At 44.9% G+C, this 18,122-nt stretch overlaps 2 protein-coding genes across 5 annotated transcripts in view; one reads left to right on the top strand and one right to left on the bottom strand.

Moving 5' to 3' along the window:
* Positions 1 to 691: 691 nt before the first annotated feature.
* On the bottom strand, positions 692 to 2,942 carry MRPS17 (mitochondrial ribosomal protein S17). Its single transcript, XM_082201613.1, has 3 exons — positions 2,847 to 2,942; positions 1,305 to 1,445; positions 692 to 1,133 (listed from the first exon to the last, which is right to left on the bottom strand). The coding sequence occupies exons 2-3, from the start codon at positions 1,425 to 1,427 to the stop codon at positions 843 to 845; spliced, it is 414 nt and encodes a 137-aa protein (XP_082057739.1). The 5' UTR covers positions 1,428 to 1,445; positions 2,847 to 2,942; the 3' UTR covers positions 692 to 842.
* A 6,575-nt stretch (positions 2,943 to 9,517) lies between these two features.
* Positions 9,518 to 18,122, top strand: part of LOC309520044 (merlin-like) — a 30,623-nt gene continuing 22,018 nt past the window's right edge. For 2 of the 4 annotated variants that reach the window (XM_082201423.1, XM_082201422.1), the window contains exons 1-4: positions 9,518 to 9,802; positions 13,621 to 13,771; positions 14,380 to 14,505; positions 16,069 to 16,191. In XM_082201423.1, the coding sequence (XP_082057549.1) occupies positions 13,682 to 13,771; positions 14,380 to 14,505; positions 16,069 to 16,191 (339 nt within the window). In that variant the 5' untranslated portion in view covers positions 9,518 to 9,802; positions 13,621 to 13,681. Of the gene's footprint in view, positions 9,803 to 13,620; positions 13,772 to 14,379; positions 14,506 to 16,063; positions 16,200 to 18,122 lie in introns of those variants that run through there. The other 2 variants (XM_082201421.1, XM_082201424.1) reach the window with 2 other exon arrangements.

The raw sequence follows: 18,122 nt of genomic DNA, 5'->3' as shown, positions 1-18,122 counted from the left end.
AGCACGAGAGCCCTCTCCCTCCCTTGAAGGGGCAAAGTCCTCTGGGATGTTTGCCTGTACAAGCACCACTAACAGGAACCTGAGCTGTGCAAGAACATGGAAGAGTGTTTGCTAAGGTTACCAGATTTTTTTCAATGAATCCAGGCATACTTTTCAACTTCAATGGATTTTGTAAGGGGACTGATTTGTAAATCTGGGGACTGTCGCCGGGAAATGGGGACGTTTGGTAATCTTAGTGGATCAGATCAGTCTTCCACTGTTTTTAATGGTGCCCAGAAACTTACACCCAGAGGCAATTCTCACAGTAGTGCCTGATCCTAAACGTTGTCTCATACCAGCTGAAGTGTTTGAAAAGGTGGTAGGCTCCATCTACCCTGTGCCATAGGAGCCAACTCCTAGGGGCCAAGGTCCCTTCGCCCCCCCATAAAATATTTGAGGGGGATGGAGCCCCCAAAGTTAATGGGCATTGGCATTCAAATGGTGTGTGTGTGTCACATCTTGTGATCAATGATGTGGGGTGGGGCTTACCTGTCCATCCGTCCCCCAATATTGGATTTCACTGCTTTGCTGCACTGTGAAGTATTAAACATTGTGTATTGTTTTTGGATACCATCAAGCTGAGAGGCCACTTATAAATATTGTAGCAGACCAACTTACATTCACTTGAAAGATTTTAAAAGTAAACTGAATGTTTCTGTTGTCCTGTGAGCAGGTTAATTCAAGTTTATTATGAATCATGACAATTTCAGAAAGAACACATAAACATTGTGTTACATACAAGCTCATCCACAGAAGCACATGGAAAGTCTCAGAATATGCTGCCTACCCTGTCCTCACCCCCATCATTTATCTGAAGAAGAAACAGTTAATTCTTGGAGCTTTTCACTAAGGTAACTGGTATCTCTATCGGTCAGGTTTTCTGAGTCCGTTACACTTTCCAGTAGCCTACTGCCTGCACAAGGCTTCCCCGTCACTGGATCAATGATTTTCCCAACCTTGTACACAATCTCAGCCAGTTCGTGTTTCACGTGCTTGCTCCTCCGTTCGGGCAAAGCTTTTAAGAGAACGATGTCTCCCTCAATGCACTGCTGCTGGGGGTCATGAGCAAAATATGTTTTCCGCTTGTTATAGAACTGTGGGAGAAGAGAGGAAAGAGCACATGGATTATTCAGTGGTAGGCAAATGATTCAGAGAAACCTGAGTGCCGGCAAGACTGAACTGGGATAGAATTTAGCTGCTCAGCTCTAACATTGACTGAAGTTCTCCATCATACTGGTGTAACTCAACCCCAAAGGAAAGTTTACCTTTAGCAAGTAAGGATCCAGCACCAGCCGTGTCACTCTCACTTTGGCTGTTTTACGCATTTTAGTCCCAATGACTTTCCCTATGATCCATTTTGCGTGGACAGCACCACGCAATGCAGACATGGCTCAGTTACGAACACCCTGAGAAGCAAGAACAAGGTATTTTAACAGCCAGTGGCAAAGTACAGCCAAGCCAACACACCTATTATTATTTATAACAAGCCTACCTAGATATTTAGAATGCTGATTTTTTTTAGTTCATTACTGGTTTTAATTTTCTGAATGTTTTAATTGTTTTTAGTAATAATTTTGTTGTTTTATTCTTTTTATAAACCTATCTGATGGGGTTTTTTTAAACAATCAAACAGTAAATAAATTTCATGAAATAAACAAATGAAACAAATAATAAATGTATCTGTTTGGCCTATTTCCTACCCTTCACCACCAAGTCCCAGGGCAGATCACAGCAATTAAAAAAATATAATATTAAAAACACTTTAAATCTAAACAAAGAAACAGCATTTCTCCTTACATTCTAGCCGTAAGAAAGGCAGAGGAACACCCCAGGTTTGCTAGTCTTGAAAACCCAGGCTCCCCTAAGTATTAATGCTAGATGCTAGTAAAAATGCTTCAAGCCCAGTGCACATCAACACCACACACTAACTGAGAAAGCAGGACAAAATTATTGCTGTGGAAAAGCTGGTACTGCCAGTGTGTGATGCCTAGATCTTAATCATGAGAAAGGTGTGTTGCAGTACTTTAACTTGATGGCTGCGCTCCGCTTCCACGGTCAGAGGCAGTGATGCTTCTGAATACCAGTTGCTGGAAACCACGAGGGGAGAGTGCTCTTATACTCAAACCCCGCTTGCGCGTTTCCCATAGCCACTGTAAGAACAGGATGCTGGACTAGATCCCACCCACACACACCCCCGGTCTGATCCAGCAGGTTCTTTTATGTTAACAGATTTATTGTGGTGTAAGATTTCAGACCTGGAGGGCCATGAACTTCCCGGCCTTTGATAAAGTATCTCACAAGCAGGGATGAGAAAATCCTTGTATGCCTGAGATCCTGGAAAACTGCTGGAGAATAGTTAATGCCACAAAATGATGAACAACCTGACACTACATCCACTGTTTTGTTTTTTAAAAGTTACTAGTCAATAAATAAATAAGCATTGCAGCTGACAGTTTAGGGCTGCTGCATTGGCACACAGCTGTCTGTCAAATATATCCCCATTAAGTGACCTTGCTCCTGAAAACTTGGGGTGAAGTTACGCTTCCACCATAGGATGAAAAAAAGGTGAGAGGAAATTAGGGGGGTTGCAAGCGGACTGGATGAAGGAGCCTTCCTGCCTCCCAGAATTATAGGGGAGTTTAATTTTAGAGGAGCAGAGGCTGCCTTCCCCCTCCACAGCCCTACGTGAATCTCCATTATATCGTCCACCTCTGCCTTTGTACCCCAACCAGGTCTCTGCCCCGCAGAGACAGTAAGGCTCCCCACTCCCGCGCCCTCCGCCCTATAAATCCGTTGGAAACTCTTACTGGGTCTCTGTCTCCAGGCTGGAAACGGGAGCCGGGGCCAAGAGAAGGAAAAGGCGGAGCCAGTAGCGGAAGTTCCGCGATAGCCCATCTAGGAAAGAAGAGTGGTGTGTGTTTGTAGCCTCCGAGGCCCTTCTGGGATTTGCCTGCGTGGTTTAGCGGGTAAAGCACCGGCGTGGGGAGCAAGAGGATTGTTGGTTCTCGGACCGAGCAGGGTTGACGCTAATAGCTTCTTGTGTTCGGTCTCTATTAATCAGCCGCATATTTTATTCTTCTTAGAGTTGCATTAGTTCATTTGACAGTAGAATCAGAAATAAAATAAAATTAAAATTGTCATTCGTAATGGAGAGGGATAGGCTCTGTATGTTGGATTTCTGTCTGTTCTGTGCGTTTTTTGTTTGTTTTTTTACAGCAGAGAAGTTGTGCCAGAGTGGAAGTGTTGGAAGAAATGACAAACGTTTATACAAAAATCACATCTATTTTGAGGTTGCTATGGCAGGATTTCCCTGCCTTTCAAAGTTCCACAACAGGCAGAAATATGACAAACACAGCATTGCCGGCGCCGAGTTTTCATATTCTGTCAGCTGGAGGTGCAGTGATAGGGAAAACAGTAAAAGGTAAAGGGATCCCTGACCGTTAGGTCCAGTTGTGGCCGACTCTGGGGTTCCGGCGCTCATCTCGCTTTATTGGCTAAGGGAGCCGGCATACAGCTTCCAGGTCATGTGGCCAGCATGACTAAGCTGCTTCTGCCGAACCAGAGCAGCGTACGGAAACGCCGTTTACCTTCCTGCCAGAGCGGTACCTATTTATCTACTTGCACTTTGTTGTGCTTTCGAACTGCTAGGTTGGCAGGAGCAGGGACCGAGCAATGGGAGCTCACCCCATCACGGGGATTCGAACTGCCGACCTTATGATCGGCAAGTCCTAGGCTCTGTGGTTTAACCCACAGCGCATACCTGCAAAAAAGGGAAAGGAAATACAGTAACTGCCTTCCTGTTGACTTTCCCACCATCTTAAAAACACAACATTAAACTCACTGGCTGCTTAAAAGGTTAGAAATTAAATGATTGCAAAGGCCTGTCTGCATTTTTTAAATGCAGATTTATCATACTGTACACCCCTTTGGTGGTTTTGTGTTGCAAAGTGCTTTTAAAATCCGAAAATAAATAAATAAAATATCCTCCAGCGTATCAGAGGATATTTGGGGTGCCCTGATGTTCCATGGGGAGGGGTTCCATAGGGAGAACTCCTTGTGCCCCTGCACCCCCACTTGCCCATCTGGCATTGCTGGGTGTTCTACTAAATCTGCCCTCTACTATACTTCACATTTTTCTTCTCCCACCCTGTTGACAAAGTGGAGAGAGTGGTTGTTATTCTGGGTTGATATGCCAGAAAAATATCATTTATTTATTTATTTATTTATTTATAATTCAAAGCCTTTGTACCTTGCTCTTCAGCCCAAAAAGTCTCCCAGAGTGGCTTATATAACATCATTTAAACAAGACAGTCCCTGCCCACAGGCTTGTTGTTGTTTAGTCGTGTCCGACTCTTCGTGACCCCATGGACCAGAGCACGCCAGGCACTCCTGTCTTCCACTGTCTCCCACAGTTTGGTCAAACTCATGCTGGTAGCTTCGAGAACACTATCCAACCATCTCGTCCTCTGTCGTCCCCTTCTAATTGTGCCTTCCATCTTTCCCAACATCAGGGTCTTTTTCAGGGAGTCTTCTCTTCTCATGAGGTGGCCAAAGTATTGGAGCCTCAGCTTCAGGATCTGTCCTTCCAGTGAGCACTCAGGGCTGATTTCCTTAAGAATGGAGAGGTTTGATCTTCTTGCAGTCCATGGGACTCTCAAGAGTCTCCTCCAGCACCAGAATTCAAAAGCATCAATTCTTCGGCGATCAGCCTTCTTTATGGTCCAGCTCTCACTTCTGTACATCACTACTGGGAAAACCATAGCTTTAACTATATGGACCTTTGTTGGCAAGGTGATGTCTCTGCTTTTTAAGATGCTGTCTAGGTTTGTCATTGCTTTTCTCTCAAGAAGCAGGCGTCTTTTAATTTTGTGGCTGCTGTCACCATCTGCAGTGATCATGGAGCCCAAGAAAGTAAAATCTCTCACTGCCTCCATTTCTTCCCCTTCTATTTGCCAGGAGGAAAGAGGGGGGAAACAACCCCAGGTTCCAGTTCTTAAACAATTGTTCCTGTAATGACCACGGTGCATATTGGGTAGGAAATGCCTGCTGCAGCTGGTCTTTTAACAGAGCTGATGTAGAGAGCCCTGCTTCCCATCTCTCCCCCTGGTGGAATTTTAACAATCTGCATCAATGTGTCAGTAAATGGTCTTAATGGTTGTTTTACATGTGTGTGTTTTTCGTAATGAAATGTTTATGATCTATTGTAATTCTATTACATTTTTGTGCACCTTTATATAATTGGATGTTTTGTATACAATTTGTTTTTTGTAGTTACGTCATTTTCTTTATGTGCATATTTATTTAATTACATAACTTAAAATGTGGGCTTCTGATTGTAATTATTAGTAGCCGTTGGTTTTGAATGTGGAAATTGTGCTGTGTTTCTTTTATTGAATTGCCGTACTTTTTGTTAGGATTTGTAAATTGTTTTGAGATTTATTTTGAAATATGAAGTGGTACGTAAATTGACTAGCTGAAAAATTAAATCTGTCAACAGGAGCACAAAATGAGCCTCTCAGGGCACACTCCTCATGGTGCCCTAATTTATTGTTTTTTCATTAGCCATATTTTTATGGCAGCCCTGTATCACGTGTTCAATGGGTGACTCACAATTTTTTTTTTAACGCTATAAAATACAGGACTACTACTATTATTTATTTGATTTGTCATTTGCTTACTACAAAAAAATCTCCAAGTGGTTTACAGAAAAGACACTGCCTTGGTGACTAGCAGTGCCTTATTTCAGCTCCAGCTGGTTTTGCCACCAATGACGGCTTTGGGACAAATATGACTTGGCCACTGTACTCCATGCTCTGCTAGCTTCCAGATTTGCTTATTGCAATGTGCTCTATGTGCGGCTGCCCTTGAAGACAACTTGGAAACTTCAGTTGGTCCATAATGCAGGCGCAGCAGACAGATTACTGGCTGGGGTTCCATTTAGATCTCATATACAACCCCTGTTTTAAAACAGCTTGTTTCCAGGCCCAATTCAAGGTCTCACATTGGTCTTTAAAGCTTTAAATGACTCAAGCCCCAAATATCTGAAAGACCACCTTCTTCCCTAAAGACTCTCTTAGGTGCTGAGATTTGCAGAGGGGCCTTCTTGGTATAATAATAATAATAATAATAATAATAATAATAATAATAATAATAATTTATTATTTATACCCTGCCCTTCTGGCTGAGTTTCCCCAGCCACTCTGGGCGGTTCCCAATCAAGTGTTAAAAACAGCACAGCATTAAATATTAAAAACTTCCTTGAACAGGGCTGCCTTCAGATGTCTTTTAAAGATAGGATAGCTGTTTATTTCCTTCACATCTGAAGGGAGGGTGTTCCACAGGGTGGGCGCCACTACCGAGAAGGCCCTCTGCCTGGTTCCCTGTAACCTCACTTCTTGCAATGAGGGAACCGCCAGAAGGCCCTCGGCACTGGATCTCAGTGTCCGGGCTGAACGATGGGGGTGGAGACGCTCCTTCAGGTATACAGGACTGAGGCCGTTTAGGGGTTTAAAGGTCAGCACCAACACTTTGAATTGTGCTCGGAAACGTACTGGGAGCCAATGAAGATCTTTCAGGACCAGTGTTATGTGGTCCCGGCAGCCACTCCCAGTCACCAGTCTAGCTGCCGCATTCTGGATTAATTGCAGTTTCCGGGTCACCTTCAAAGGTAGCCCCACGTAGAGCGCATTGCAGTAGTCCAAGTGGGAGATAACTAGAGCATGCACCACTCTGACAAGACAGTCTGCAGGCAGGTAGGGTCTTAGCCTGCGTACCAGGTGGAGCTGGTAGGCAGCCGCCCTGAACACAGAATTAACCTGTGCCTCCATGGACAGCTGTGAGTCCAAAATGACTCCCAGGCTGCGCACCTGGTCCTTCAGGGGCACAGTTACCCCATTCAGGACCAGGGAATCCCCCACACTCGCCCCCTGTCCCCCCAAAACAGTACTTTTCAGGATTCAACCTCAATCTGTTAGCTGCCATCCATCCTCCAACCGCCTCCAGGCACTTACATAGGACCTTCACTGCCTTCGCTGGTTCTGATTTAAGGGAGAGGTAGAGCTGGGTGTCATCACTCCACCCTCAGAAGCTCAAGGAGAGGGCCTTCTCTGTGGCAGCTCCTACGTTGTGGAACTCGCCTCCCCAAAGATTTCATTATAGAGCTTCCAGTGAATGCTGAAGATGGCCCTCTCTATCCTGGTTTTTGACACTGGAGGTGTATGTTTTTAGGACCCACCTTATTTTTATGGTTGCAAGCTGTTGTAAATTTTTTTTATTACTGCAACCCATCCTGGGACTTGTGGGCACCGTTGGTCCCTTCTTGGGCAAATAATGTGTGTGAGTTCAACCTTTGCATGTGCCCACCCACTCTCCTCTTCCCTCAGGGAATGTTTGATCAAGACAGAACATGCCACCTTTAAGATAAGTGTGTCTTCCTCCAGAAATTTAATCACTGAGGAATCTGTGATAAGCCTCCAAGGCGCCTCGGGATGCATCTTCATTTGAAAATCTACTGCTTTAAAGAACTGAGTTTTTAATTAAACACAAACATTGGAAACTCAGTTCCGGCAGCTCTCAGGTGGGCGCCATTGCCGTGATAAGAGAACAAGGGAGGTGTTCATGGTGAGTTCTGGCACCACTTCTTCTAGAAAAATGGCACTGTACAGTGGTACCTCGGGTTAAGAACTTAATTCGTTCCGGAGGTCTGTTCTTAACCTGAAACTGTTCTTAACCTGAAGCACCACTTTAGCTAATGGGGCCTCCGGCTGCTGCTGCGCCGCCAGAACCCAATTTCTGTTCTTATCCTGAAGCAAAATTCTTAAGCTGAAGCACTATTTCTGGGTTAGCGGAGTCTGTAACCTGAAGCATATGTAACCTGAGGTACCACTGTATAAGAGTATAAGAAGAGCCTGCTGGATCAGGCCAATGGCACCTCTAGTCTAGCATCCTGTTAGCCAACCAGATGCCCTTAATGGGAAACCTCCAATCAGGATTTGAGCACAAGAACACCTCCTGTTGTTTCCAGCATTGCTGCCTCCAGCTGTTGAGGCAGAGCAAATCCATCCTGCCTAGTAGTCATTGATAGCCTTGTTGCCCTCCATGAATTTGCCCAATCCCTATTTTAAAGCCATCTAGGTTGATAGCCACCACTGCCTCCTGGGGGAGCGAGTTCCATAGTTTAACTATGCTCTGTGAACTTCCTTTATATATTGATCACTGGCTTCGTCCATCTTCATCTTTCTTTCACACGGCAACTCTGTGAGGTGGTGAATACAGCAAAGAGTCTTGAGGCACCTCAAAGCCTAACAAATGCATTACACAACATGAGCGTTCCTGAGCCAGGAGGACATCAGAAGAGGGCAAACAGGACAAAGGAAGTTGCCTTACACTGAGTCAGACCATCTAGCTCAGTGCTGGAATCGGCCCTCCAAAATTTGAGGACATTCCCAGCCCTACTGAGAGATGGAACCCAGGATTTTCCGCTGCCTTATACTGATCCATTCTGTACAGTTTCAGACCCCGCCCCCCGCAAAGTGCCAAGCAGCCAAAGAATACCAGATACAGTACTACTGTGCAAAGTGCAATAAGATTGCTTTTGTTGTTGTTATTATTATTATTATTATTATTGCACTATCGATGCACACGACACTTCACACAGTAGAAGAGGACATTTCCACATTTCCCATGAGAGGAGTGGAATGGACAAAATACACATTTATTTCAGTCATGCATATTTTCTGGTGTGTGGTCAGGCTAAGGAAGATAGCCAGTGTCCAAGCTGAATCTCTAGTGGCAGAGTGTTCCACAGGACTGGGCTAATGACATTAAGGCTCCATTCCTAGTTGTTGTCAAATGACCCTTGCCAACTCAGGGAACGACCCATGACACTCCTTCAGAATATCTTGCTGACCAGGCTGGGATGTAAGGGTTCAGGCGATCCCTGGAACTAATTTGTTAATGGCTTTGTAAATTAATACTGTAATAGGACCTTAAACCCGGCTCAGTAGCATTCTGCAGCAGCTTGGGCTTGCAAACCAGGCCTAAGGACCACCCCACATACACCACATTGCAGTAATCCAACCTTGAGGCTAGCAACACATGGACCACAGTGGTACCAAAGAGAGTGTCAAAAAATAGCAAGCTTTTGAGATCTGCAGAGCTCTTCATCACGTAAGACCCTACACAGGGTGCGAAGAGAGTAGAGGAAAAATAATATTAATGTTCTCCCTTTCTACCTCCTGCTTTATGTAACCTGACGAAGAACTCTGCAGAACTTGAAAGCTTACGCATCGTCTTCTGATGTTTTGATTAATACAGTATAATGGTGAAATTGATTTCTCCACCGCACAAATGCACTGGATCCCAGCGGGTTATGGTGAGAGGTTGCTGTTTTTCTCTCCCTGCAGTGTCTGCTGTTTAGAAATCCCCAGCGCGGGAGGAGGAGGAGTCTCGCAGGCATCCAGGCAGGAAACGGCTCGACGTCTTTTGCCATCACCTGGGAAAGTAAATTCTTCGCTTTCTCCCCGGCAGCTGAGCTGACATGCTCCAGCGTGGAGGAGACAAAGGGAAGGGAAGCCGCTGGCTATGATTTTTGCACCGTGGTGATGTGAACGTGGGCTGTGCAAAATGCAACCTTTAGAATAAATAAACAAACAAATGCTTCTTTTATTTTTTTAAAAAAGCATTGATTCCGAGAAGAAATTCAGAATCCAGTTTGACTCTCCTGCTGTGGAATTGCAGCCTCCAGGAATAACAAGAGAGAGAGGTAAGGAAGCGGCTGTTTGGATCTGGGAAGTCATTCAAACCGCTAAATTGTTTGCATATCCTTGTCATTGAATCAAAGCAAGGCGGAAAGGAAAAGAAAAAGATAAAAATTTAAGGAGCAACATAATAAAAGGTGTAGAGGGGTGTGTGAGAAATCATGTATTTTTCAGCGTGTGATTTATGCATTTTTAAAAAATGTGTTTGGTTCCAGTTTAATCCTGTCCACGTCTACTTTAAAGTAAGCCTCATAGATTTCTATGGGTCTAACTCCCCAGCTGAGCATGTCTAGGATGGCAGAGGGCTGGATTTCTCTGGGTTGAATGCAGGCAGTGACCAGCAATGCAGGGGGACAAGGAAATAAGTGAGGGAAGTCTAGCTGTGAAAGAGGCTGGTCACTGTATTAATTTATTTAAAACATTTATTACCCGCTCTTCATTGAAGGCTTTCGGGGTGGTGAACAGAACCTGGGAATAGAATCCACATGTCATAGAAATGCAACTGGTACTCCAGCAAGAAAACGTGGCAAAACCAAAATCTGCCTTACAAAATCACAATAAAACAATAAAATATATTTATTTATTATAAAATAAATAAAACTATAAAGCACCTCCAGATGCTTTGAACTACAACTACTGTTGGTCCTTGCAACATTTAGATCTTCAATATCTATTCTGCTAATGCAAAATATAAAAAATATATGTATCACACGTTGCATGTTCCCTCTCTTTGCATTAACACTCCCCCCTCCCCTGTGTTCTGGGTATTGGATGTGCTTGCACTGGTAGTATTGCCGCTGCAGCAAGTCTATTGCCAACCTGGTGTCATCCAGTTGCTTTGAACTACAACTCCCATCAGCCCTTGCAGCCAGAAAAGCCATGGAAACTGGCAGCCACCGCACCTGGAGGGCACCACATTGGCTATCCTTGTTCCATTGCAAGCAAAGGCTGGTCCATTAGAGTGAACGGGGGACTTCCTTACCAGTCTCAGTCTGCCCTCAGCCTACCTCCTGCCTGCTTTCCTACTTACACCCAGCCCAGGAGGTGGCAGGACAACTGTGAAGGACTAGCTGAACCTTATGGCTAGTAGCCATCAATAGCCCTCCATGTCACCTTCCTCCAGTCTCAGCATTTCCCCTGTAGAACTCAGCAGGGAGGAGGAGGATGGGGACAAAACTAGGTTTAGTTGGATTTGTCTGTTGTTGGTTTTGGCTCTACCTCCTGTTTGACTCCCTGCCTTAGGTCCCACCAACAGTGGCGTAGCGTGGGTTGTCAGCACCCAGGGCAAGGCAAGTAATTTGCGCCCCCTAACCCGTGGATTTGCACCCCCTAACCCTAACCCCCAGATGTTGCGCCCGGTGCGGCCGGCCCCCCCCTGCACCCCCCACGCTACGCCACTGCCCACCAACTCTCACTGGGTACCAGACATCACTGTTCACTGCTTGCAGAGTTGGAAGGGACCAGCAATCTTGGCCCAACGTGGGGCAAAATGATTAAGAGCCTCATGCTGTACCAACTGAGCTGAGGAGTTTATCCTTATCCTGAGATAAAGGTAAAGGGACCCCTGACCATTAGGTCCAGTTGTGGCCGACTCTGGGTTTGCGGCACTCATCTTGCTATATTGGCCAAGGGAGCGGGGATTCGAACTCCCGACTTTCTGATCGGCAAGTCCTAGGTTCTGTGGTTTAACCCACAGCACCACCCGCGTCCCTATCCTGAGATAGCTGTTCCTAAATTGCCCTCGGGAGGTCCAGTCCCCAGTGCCCTAGGGATGCTTGAAGGAGATAGATTGTTTACAGCTCTGCAATAATGTGTCATCTCCCCACCCCCAAATAATAGAAAACCTCCAGGGCAGCAATATTTTGGCTAAAGCGCTCCCCCCCCCCCGCCAAGAGACCATTCCCTCCTGTGGCTTCCAGCAGCAGGAACATTACTTGCCTCCAGTAATGTGGAAGAAGAGCATAGCCAACATGGCCCAGATGAACACAGCAAAACGTTTTGATGCATTGTAATTCATGTTCATGTGGTTAAACCACAGAGCCTAGGGCTTGCTGATCAGAAGGTCAGCAGTTCGAATCCCCGCAATGGGGTGAGCTCCCGCTGCTTGGTCCCTGCTCCTGCCAACCTAGCAGTTCAAAAGCATGTCAAAGTGCAAGTAAATAAATAGGTACCACTCCGGCGGGAAGGTAAACGGTGTTTCTGTGTGCTGCTCTGGTTCGCCAGAAGCGGCTTAGTCCTGCTGGCCACATGACCCGGAAGCTGTACGCCGGCTCCCTCGGCCAATAAAGCGAGATGAGTGCTGCAACCCCAGAGTCGGCCACGACTGGACCTAGTGGTCAGGGGTCCCTTTACCTAATTCATGTTCATAGTTTGGTTGATATTATTTATGTTCTGATTTTCAAACTTGTTTTTAACCTTGACTTTTGCTGGCAATTGTAATAATGCATTTTCACAAGGACTTCCCCCCAAACAAACAAACAAACAAACAACCCTCAAAGTGATTTGGAAATGAGGAGAACTGATTTTAAGACTAGGACAATGAAAATGGGGGAAACTGACAGGTTTGGCCAACTTTAGTGGCAACAAGCGACTGGTGATGGGGATAACAGCCATGTCTCCCTCAGGCCTTGAACTCCTTTGGCAAAGGCTTTGACAAAAATATGTTTTCCGAGACTGCTCATAGAAAGGCAAAGCAAATGGCCCTTGGGGGCAGGGCGTGGTGCAAGAAGAGATAGCGAAACTAGATGGCTTTCTGCTTCATTGAGCTATTCAGCTGTCCTAGCAGACTAGGGTTATCTTCTTCATCATTTGAATAGAAAGGCAAACCTTAAATCAATCAGTTGCCACCACCGACCACACCTGGGGCTGGTCAGCTTGAGGGCACTGGGACAGATCCCTCCCATGAAGCTGTTTTAAAATCTGGCTCGTGGCAGCCCTTCCAAATTTTAAATTGGGACGCGATTCACCTTTTGCCTACACTTGAAAGGGAAGCAGCGTTGCTCCTATGGCAAATTCTCTGTGAAGTGCCTCTGCTGTTCATCTCTCATTACCTTGTCCCACAGGCCAAGACATTTTGATGCTGAGAAGCAGAACATTTAAATGTCACCCCCTGTGCGGGCAAGAATAGGATAGGCAATTATTTCTTGCCTTATCTGCTGCCCTTTAGTGCTGCTCTGAAATTTGATGCCTGAGGTACAGTACATGGATTTGCCGTGCCAATTTCATTCTCCCCACCTTTCATCCACTGTCGCCTTCCAGAGAGGATGCGATTGAAGTTTATAAAAGTATGCAGTGTGGAGAAAGGAGAGAGAAGTACCCCCCCCAAAAAACCCCCTATTTATTTATTGCATTTCTACCCTCCCTCATCCTCAAGGGATAAGGTGCTCAAGGTGGCGTATGTGGTATTTTCCCTATCTCATTTCATCCTCACCACAACCCTCTGCATTAGGTTATACTGAGAGGCAGTGACTGTTTGTAAGAGCTGTTTGACAATGGAACGGACTCCCTCAGATAGTGGTGGACTCTCCTTCATTGGTGGTCTTTAAGCAGAAGTCAGACGGCCATCTTTTCAGGGAGTCTTTAGCTGTGAATCCTGCATTCCAGGGGGTTGGACTATGACCCTGAGGCCCCTTCCAACTCTATGGTTCTGTGACTAGCCCAAGGTCACCAACTGTGCTTCATGACCCAGTGGGGATTCAAACCCTGGTCTCTGCCAGGTCCTAGTCCAACACACTAACCACTACAGTACACTCTTATTAGGGAGTCAAGAGCCAGGCTAGGGCTGCCCTGATGTTGATGCTGTTTATCTGTTCTTTTCATGCAGCTGCTTGTTTGCACTGGATTGCAGGCATCCTTTGTGTGGCTTTCCCTGCAGGCATAAAAATATGTCCATCACGGGGCTGAAGAGGAAGCAGCCAAAAACGTTTAAGGTGAAAGTTATAACGATGGAAATCGAAATGGAGTTTAGCTGCGAGGTAAGTGGCTTTTCTTTTTTTTAAAAAAGGCCAAAATTAAGGTGCAGAAATGCTTCCATCGACACTTTAGGGTTTGCATATAAAATTAGGCACTGGAGTAGAGAATTTTTCCCCCCTATAATGCTAGAACTTGTAGACAAGCTGAGTGCTGGAAGATTCAGGACAGGCAAAATAAAGGGCTTCTTCAGACAATGTAAACTATGGAACTCACTCCTACAGGAGGAGGTGAAGGCCACCAGGTTGGAGGGTATAATCTTATACACATCTATCAAGTCCCCCCCCTTCCTTGTCTTTTTTCCTCATCCCAGCAGCTCCAAATATTGTAATCTTTTCTTCTAAGGGAGTTGCTGCAGCCCTTTGACCAATATGGTTGCCCTTTCTGGGCTTCTGGCATTGGCCACACGCTTTCAACAATAAGGGCTAGGAACTTGATCGTTCCACAGAGCTGAATTCTGCACCCCACACTACAAGATACGCCTCTTCTTTGCTTGCACTGTTTGAGTTCTCTCATCTTAGGCCAGCAACGGAGCGGGTCATCCCTTTCTAAAAACCAGGCTGTCGAGTTTCTCTTGGTTTCCCCCACTGATGTTCTGTCTTTCTTCCTGTAGATGAAATGGAAGGGGAAGGACCTCTTTGACCAGGCGTGTCATGCGCTGGGTCTGCGGGAATCCTGGTTCTTTGGCTTGCAGTACTCTATCAAAGGAATGAACACCTGGTTGAAGATGGATAAAAAGGTCTGGAAGCTAGACGTTAGCTTGCAAAAGAGCTTGCATGGCAATCTAGAAAGCCTTAGTAAGCTTGATTCGTGCAGCTCCAGATGACAGGACCCGATTCATTGGATTCAAATGGCAAGAAATGAAATTCCGTCTAAGTATTAGGAAGCATGATAAAAAACTCTTTGACAGAGGAACGGACAACCCCTGAGTATGGTGAACTGTTCTTTATTGGAGGAGGTTTTTAAGCAAAGGTTGGATGGCCATCTGTCAGGGATTATTTAGCTGTGATTCCTGCATTGTAGGGGGTTGGACTAGAGGACCCTAGGAGGTCCCTTCCAGCTTTACAATTCTGTGATTCTATACTTGGGAATGCTGCCAGGAAGTGAACTTGGGACTTTCTGTGTAGAGGCAGATGCTCTACCATTGAGTTACAATAGCCCTTTCCTGTTGCATCTCACTGTGTAGCCATAGAAAAGCTACCACACTTTCTGACCTTAGCTGCAAACTGGGCCAGTATATATTGCAGATTGGTGGGTGGGTTTCTCAAAGAGAGCAGGGCTTTGCCTAAAGCAACCAAATGTGTTCCTGGCAAAGTATTTCCGTTGCACAGTGGCTCAGCTGCTCATCTGTCTGTCTGTCTGTCTGTCTGTCTGTCTGTCCGTCTTTCTCTTTACAAAAAGGAGTTCTAATACTCTCAAAAGCATACTTTAAAACACAGAGAAGGAAAAAGAAGTTGAAAAGGCACACATGTGTAACTAATTCTCTCTTTCACCATGTAAAGCTATATGTAAAGGTAAAGGTACCCCTGCCCATACGGGCCAGTCTTGACAGACTCTAGGGTTGTGCGCCCATCTCACTCTATAGGCCGGGGGCCAGCGCTGTCTGGAGACAAGACCATACGATCGGCAAGTCCTAGGCACTGAGGTTTTTCCCACAGCGCCACCCGCGTCCCTGTAATGCTACATATATGTGCTATATATCAGGTTTGGAGCACCTTAATCCCTCCTACAGCTCCCATTACCCCCAGCAGGCATGGCCAGTGGGATGCTTAGGAACATATCTGATGATTCCCACACTATCTTTATCTCTACCTACAATCCCTAAAGTGGTAAATACATTAAATCTATTAATATAAAATGTTTAAGTTCATAAATATTCTAAATATTAGAATACAGTATTACCAGCATTATCCTCTATAAATACAGTTGTACCTTGGTTTTTTCTTGAACTTTTAGGCTCCTGAACACCACAAACCCGGAAGTGAATGTTCTGATTTGCGAACTATTTTTGGAAGCCGAATGTCCGACAGGGCTTTCATGGCTTCCGATTGGCTGCAGGAGCTTTCTGCAGCCAATCAGAAGCCACACTTTGGTTTCCGAACGTTTTGGAAGTCAAATGGATTTCTGGAACAGATTCCATTCTACTTCCGAGGTACGACTGTATAATCAAACCCAATATTTAAAATACACATGTATACTAAAAGTCCTTAAATTTACAAACATATAAACCTTATAAAGAACAATGTAAGATTTCATTTATTTTAAATGTTCTTTAAAACTGATTCCCTTTGTTCTTCAACAGGTTCTGGATCAGGAAATTCCTAAGGAAGATCCCATCAGATTTTGTTTTTTAGCAAAATTTTACCCTGAGAAAGTTGAAGAGGAACTTCTGCAGGAGATCACCCAACACCTCTTTTTCCTGCAGGTCAGAAGGTATTTCTTTTATTTTAAAGTTGACTTTTGAATTGCTGTAGTTACCTTCTGGGCGTTTGGTGTGTCTGGCCCCTAGGTTTTGGAATCACTGTCTGCTTAGTCTTTCACGCTGTGCCTCCTGTCAGTGGCGAGAGCTTGTGAAGAGTTAATTTTCAGGGTTGAGCAGGTTTCCTTGTGAAAGGTTTTTCTTCTGTTGCTGTTATATTTTTCTCTCAAGATCACCTTGACAATTATTTGTGTTGAGCTGTTTTGCAAAGGCGAAGGCACTAAAGGCTGCCTCCCCCCCCCCCCGTTCCTTTCATCTCTGAAAACCTGCACTTTCATTTTCTTCTCTTTCAAACCAGCCTTGGCTTGCCTTGACTTTGAGGAATGCAATTCGGCTGTAATTATTATTTTTTTTTCCTGTTCCAAAAGAAATGCAAAATGGGGAGCAGGGTGAGGAAATCGACGCATTAGAACTTGCAGAGGTTCCTGACAGTTAAGAATCAGACATCGCACCTGCAGCAGAATAATTGGGGACGGGGAGCGGGGGCAGAGAGAGCGTGTATAGGCAGCTGGGTGCTTCAAGGCATTCAAATGAACAGATTAAATTAAAGCAGGGAGTGGGAAGTCTGGCCACACTTCCTCTGCAGCCACACCCCTCAGTGGGGTTTCCACCCTCCTCCAGTGTTTTGGCTTGGCGGTGTCCTTGAACTCTGATCATGCACTTTTGGATGGAGGAGAAAGACCGATGTGTGCTTAGAGAAACTAATATTATTATTTTTTTGTAATTTTTTTTATTAAGTTTTAACAATGCACAATATAAAAGAACAAATACAGAGACAAGAACAAAAGAGATATAAAAATACATACTACAAAATACAACAATACAAACATTAAGCACAAAATACAAAAATGCATACATTAAAAAACTAATAATAAAAAAGAAAAACACATATAAAAAAACACAAAAATTCCCTCTTTCTTAGTTTTGTATCTAAAATTCACATATTTTCCTGACTTCCTCACATCCCCCGTTCTTGTATCTCTTTTAAAAGTTGGTTCAGCAAATTCATAGCCCTTAATTTATCTGTTGTTGGTTTAATCTTAAATTTTATCTTGTTGCTAGAACCCCCACAGTTCATTTCAATGTCATCAACATTCAGAAATTTTACAATATTTCTGCAAATAGATTTTAAATTTCCCCCAATCTTCTTCCACTTGCTCTTCTCCCTGGTCTCGGATTCTGCCAGTCATCTCCGCCATCTCCATGTAGTCAATTAGTTGCATCTGCCAGTCTTCCACGGTGGGTAGATCTTCTGTCTTCCAATGTTTTGCTATAAGAATTCTTGCTGCTGCTGTTAGAGAAACTAATATTTTAAAACCACAAGAAGAACCCTGCAGGATCAGGCCCAGGGCCCATCTAGCCCAGCATCCTTTTCTCACAGTGGCCAGCCAGATGGCTGTTGGAAACCTGCAAGTAGAACACAAACATAAGAGCCCTCTGCCCTCCTGAGGTTTCCAGAAATTGGTAATCAGAAGTATGGCTTCCTCCGGCCATGGAGGCAGAGCATAGCCATTATGGCCAATAGCCATTGATAACCCTCTCCTCCTCCATGAATTTATCCAATCCTCTTTTAAAGCTGTCAGAATTGGTGGCCATCACTGCCTCCTGTGGGAGGGAGTTCCACAGTTTAACTCTGACCTGCCTTTCTTTGGTCTGTCCTGAATCTTACAGCTTTCAGCATCATTTCATGTCCATGAGTTCTAATGTCCTGAGAGAGGAAGGAAAACCTTTCTTGGTCCATTTTCTCCCTGGCCACTCCATGTTGAGCTAGATGGACCCTTCTTGGTTTAACACAAATTAAGGGACGCGGGTGGTGCTGTGGGTTAAACCACAGAGCCTAGGACTTGCTGATCAGAAGGTTGGCGGTTTGAATCCCT

Source organism: Podarcis vaucheri (genome assembly GCF_965113315.1).
Source record: "Podarcis vaucheri genome assembly, chromosome: 15".
In the NCBI taxonomy this organism is placed as follows: domain Eukaryota; kingdom Metazoa; phylum Chordata; class Lepidosauria; order Squamata; family Lacertidae; genus Podarcis; species Podarcis vaucheri.
Note: the sequence above shows the minus strand (reverse complement) of the source record. Positions and strands in the feature narration are given on the sequence as shown.

Coding starts and splice junctions, on each gene's coding strand:
- MRPS17 (XM_082201613.1), bottom strand. CDS start 1,427: ATGTCTGCATTGCGTGGTGCTGTCCACGCAAAATGGATCATAGGGAAA. Junction 1,134..1,304: donor TGGATCCTTACTTGCTAAAG/GTAAACTTTCCT, acceptor CTTCTCCCACAG/TTCTATAACAAGCGGAAAAC.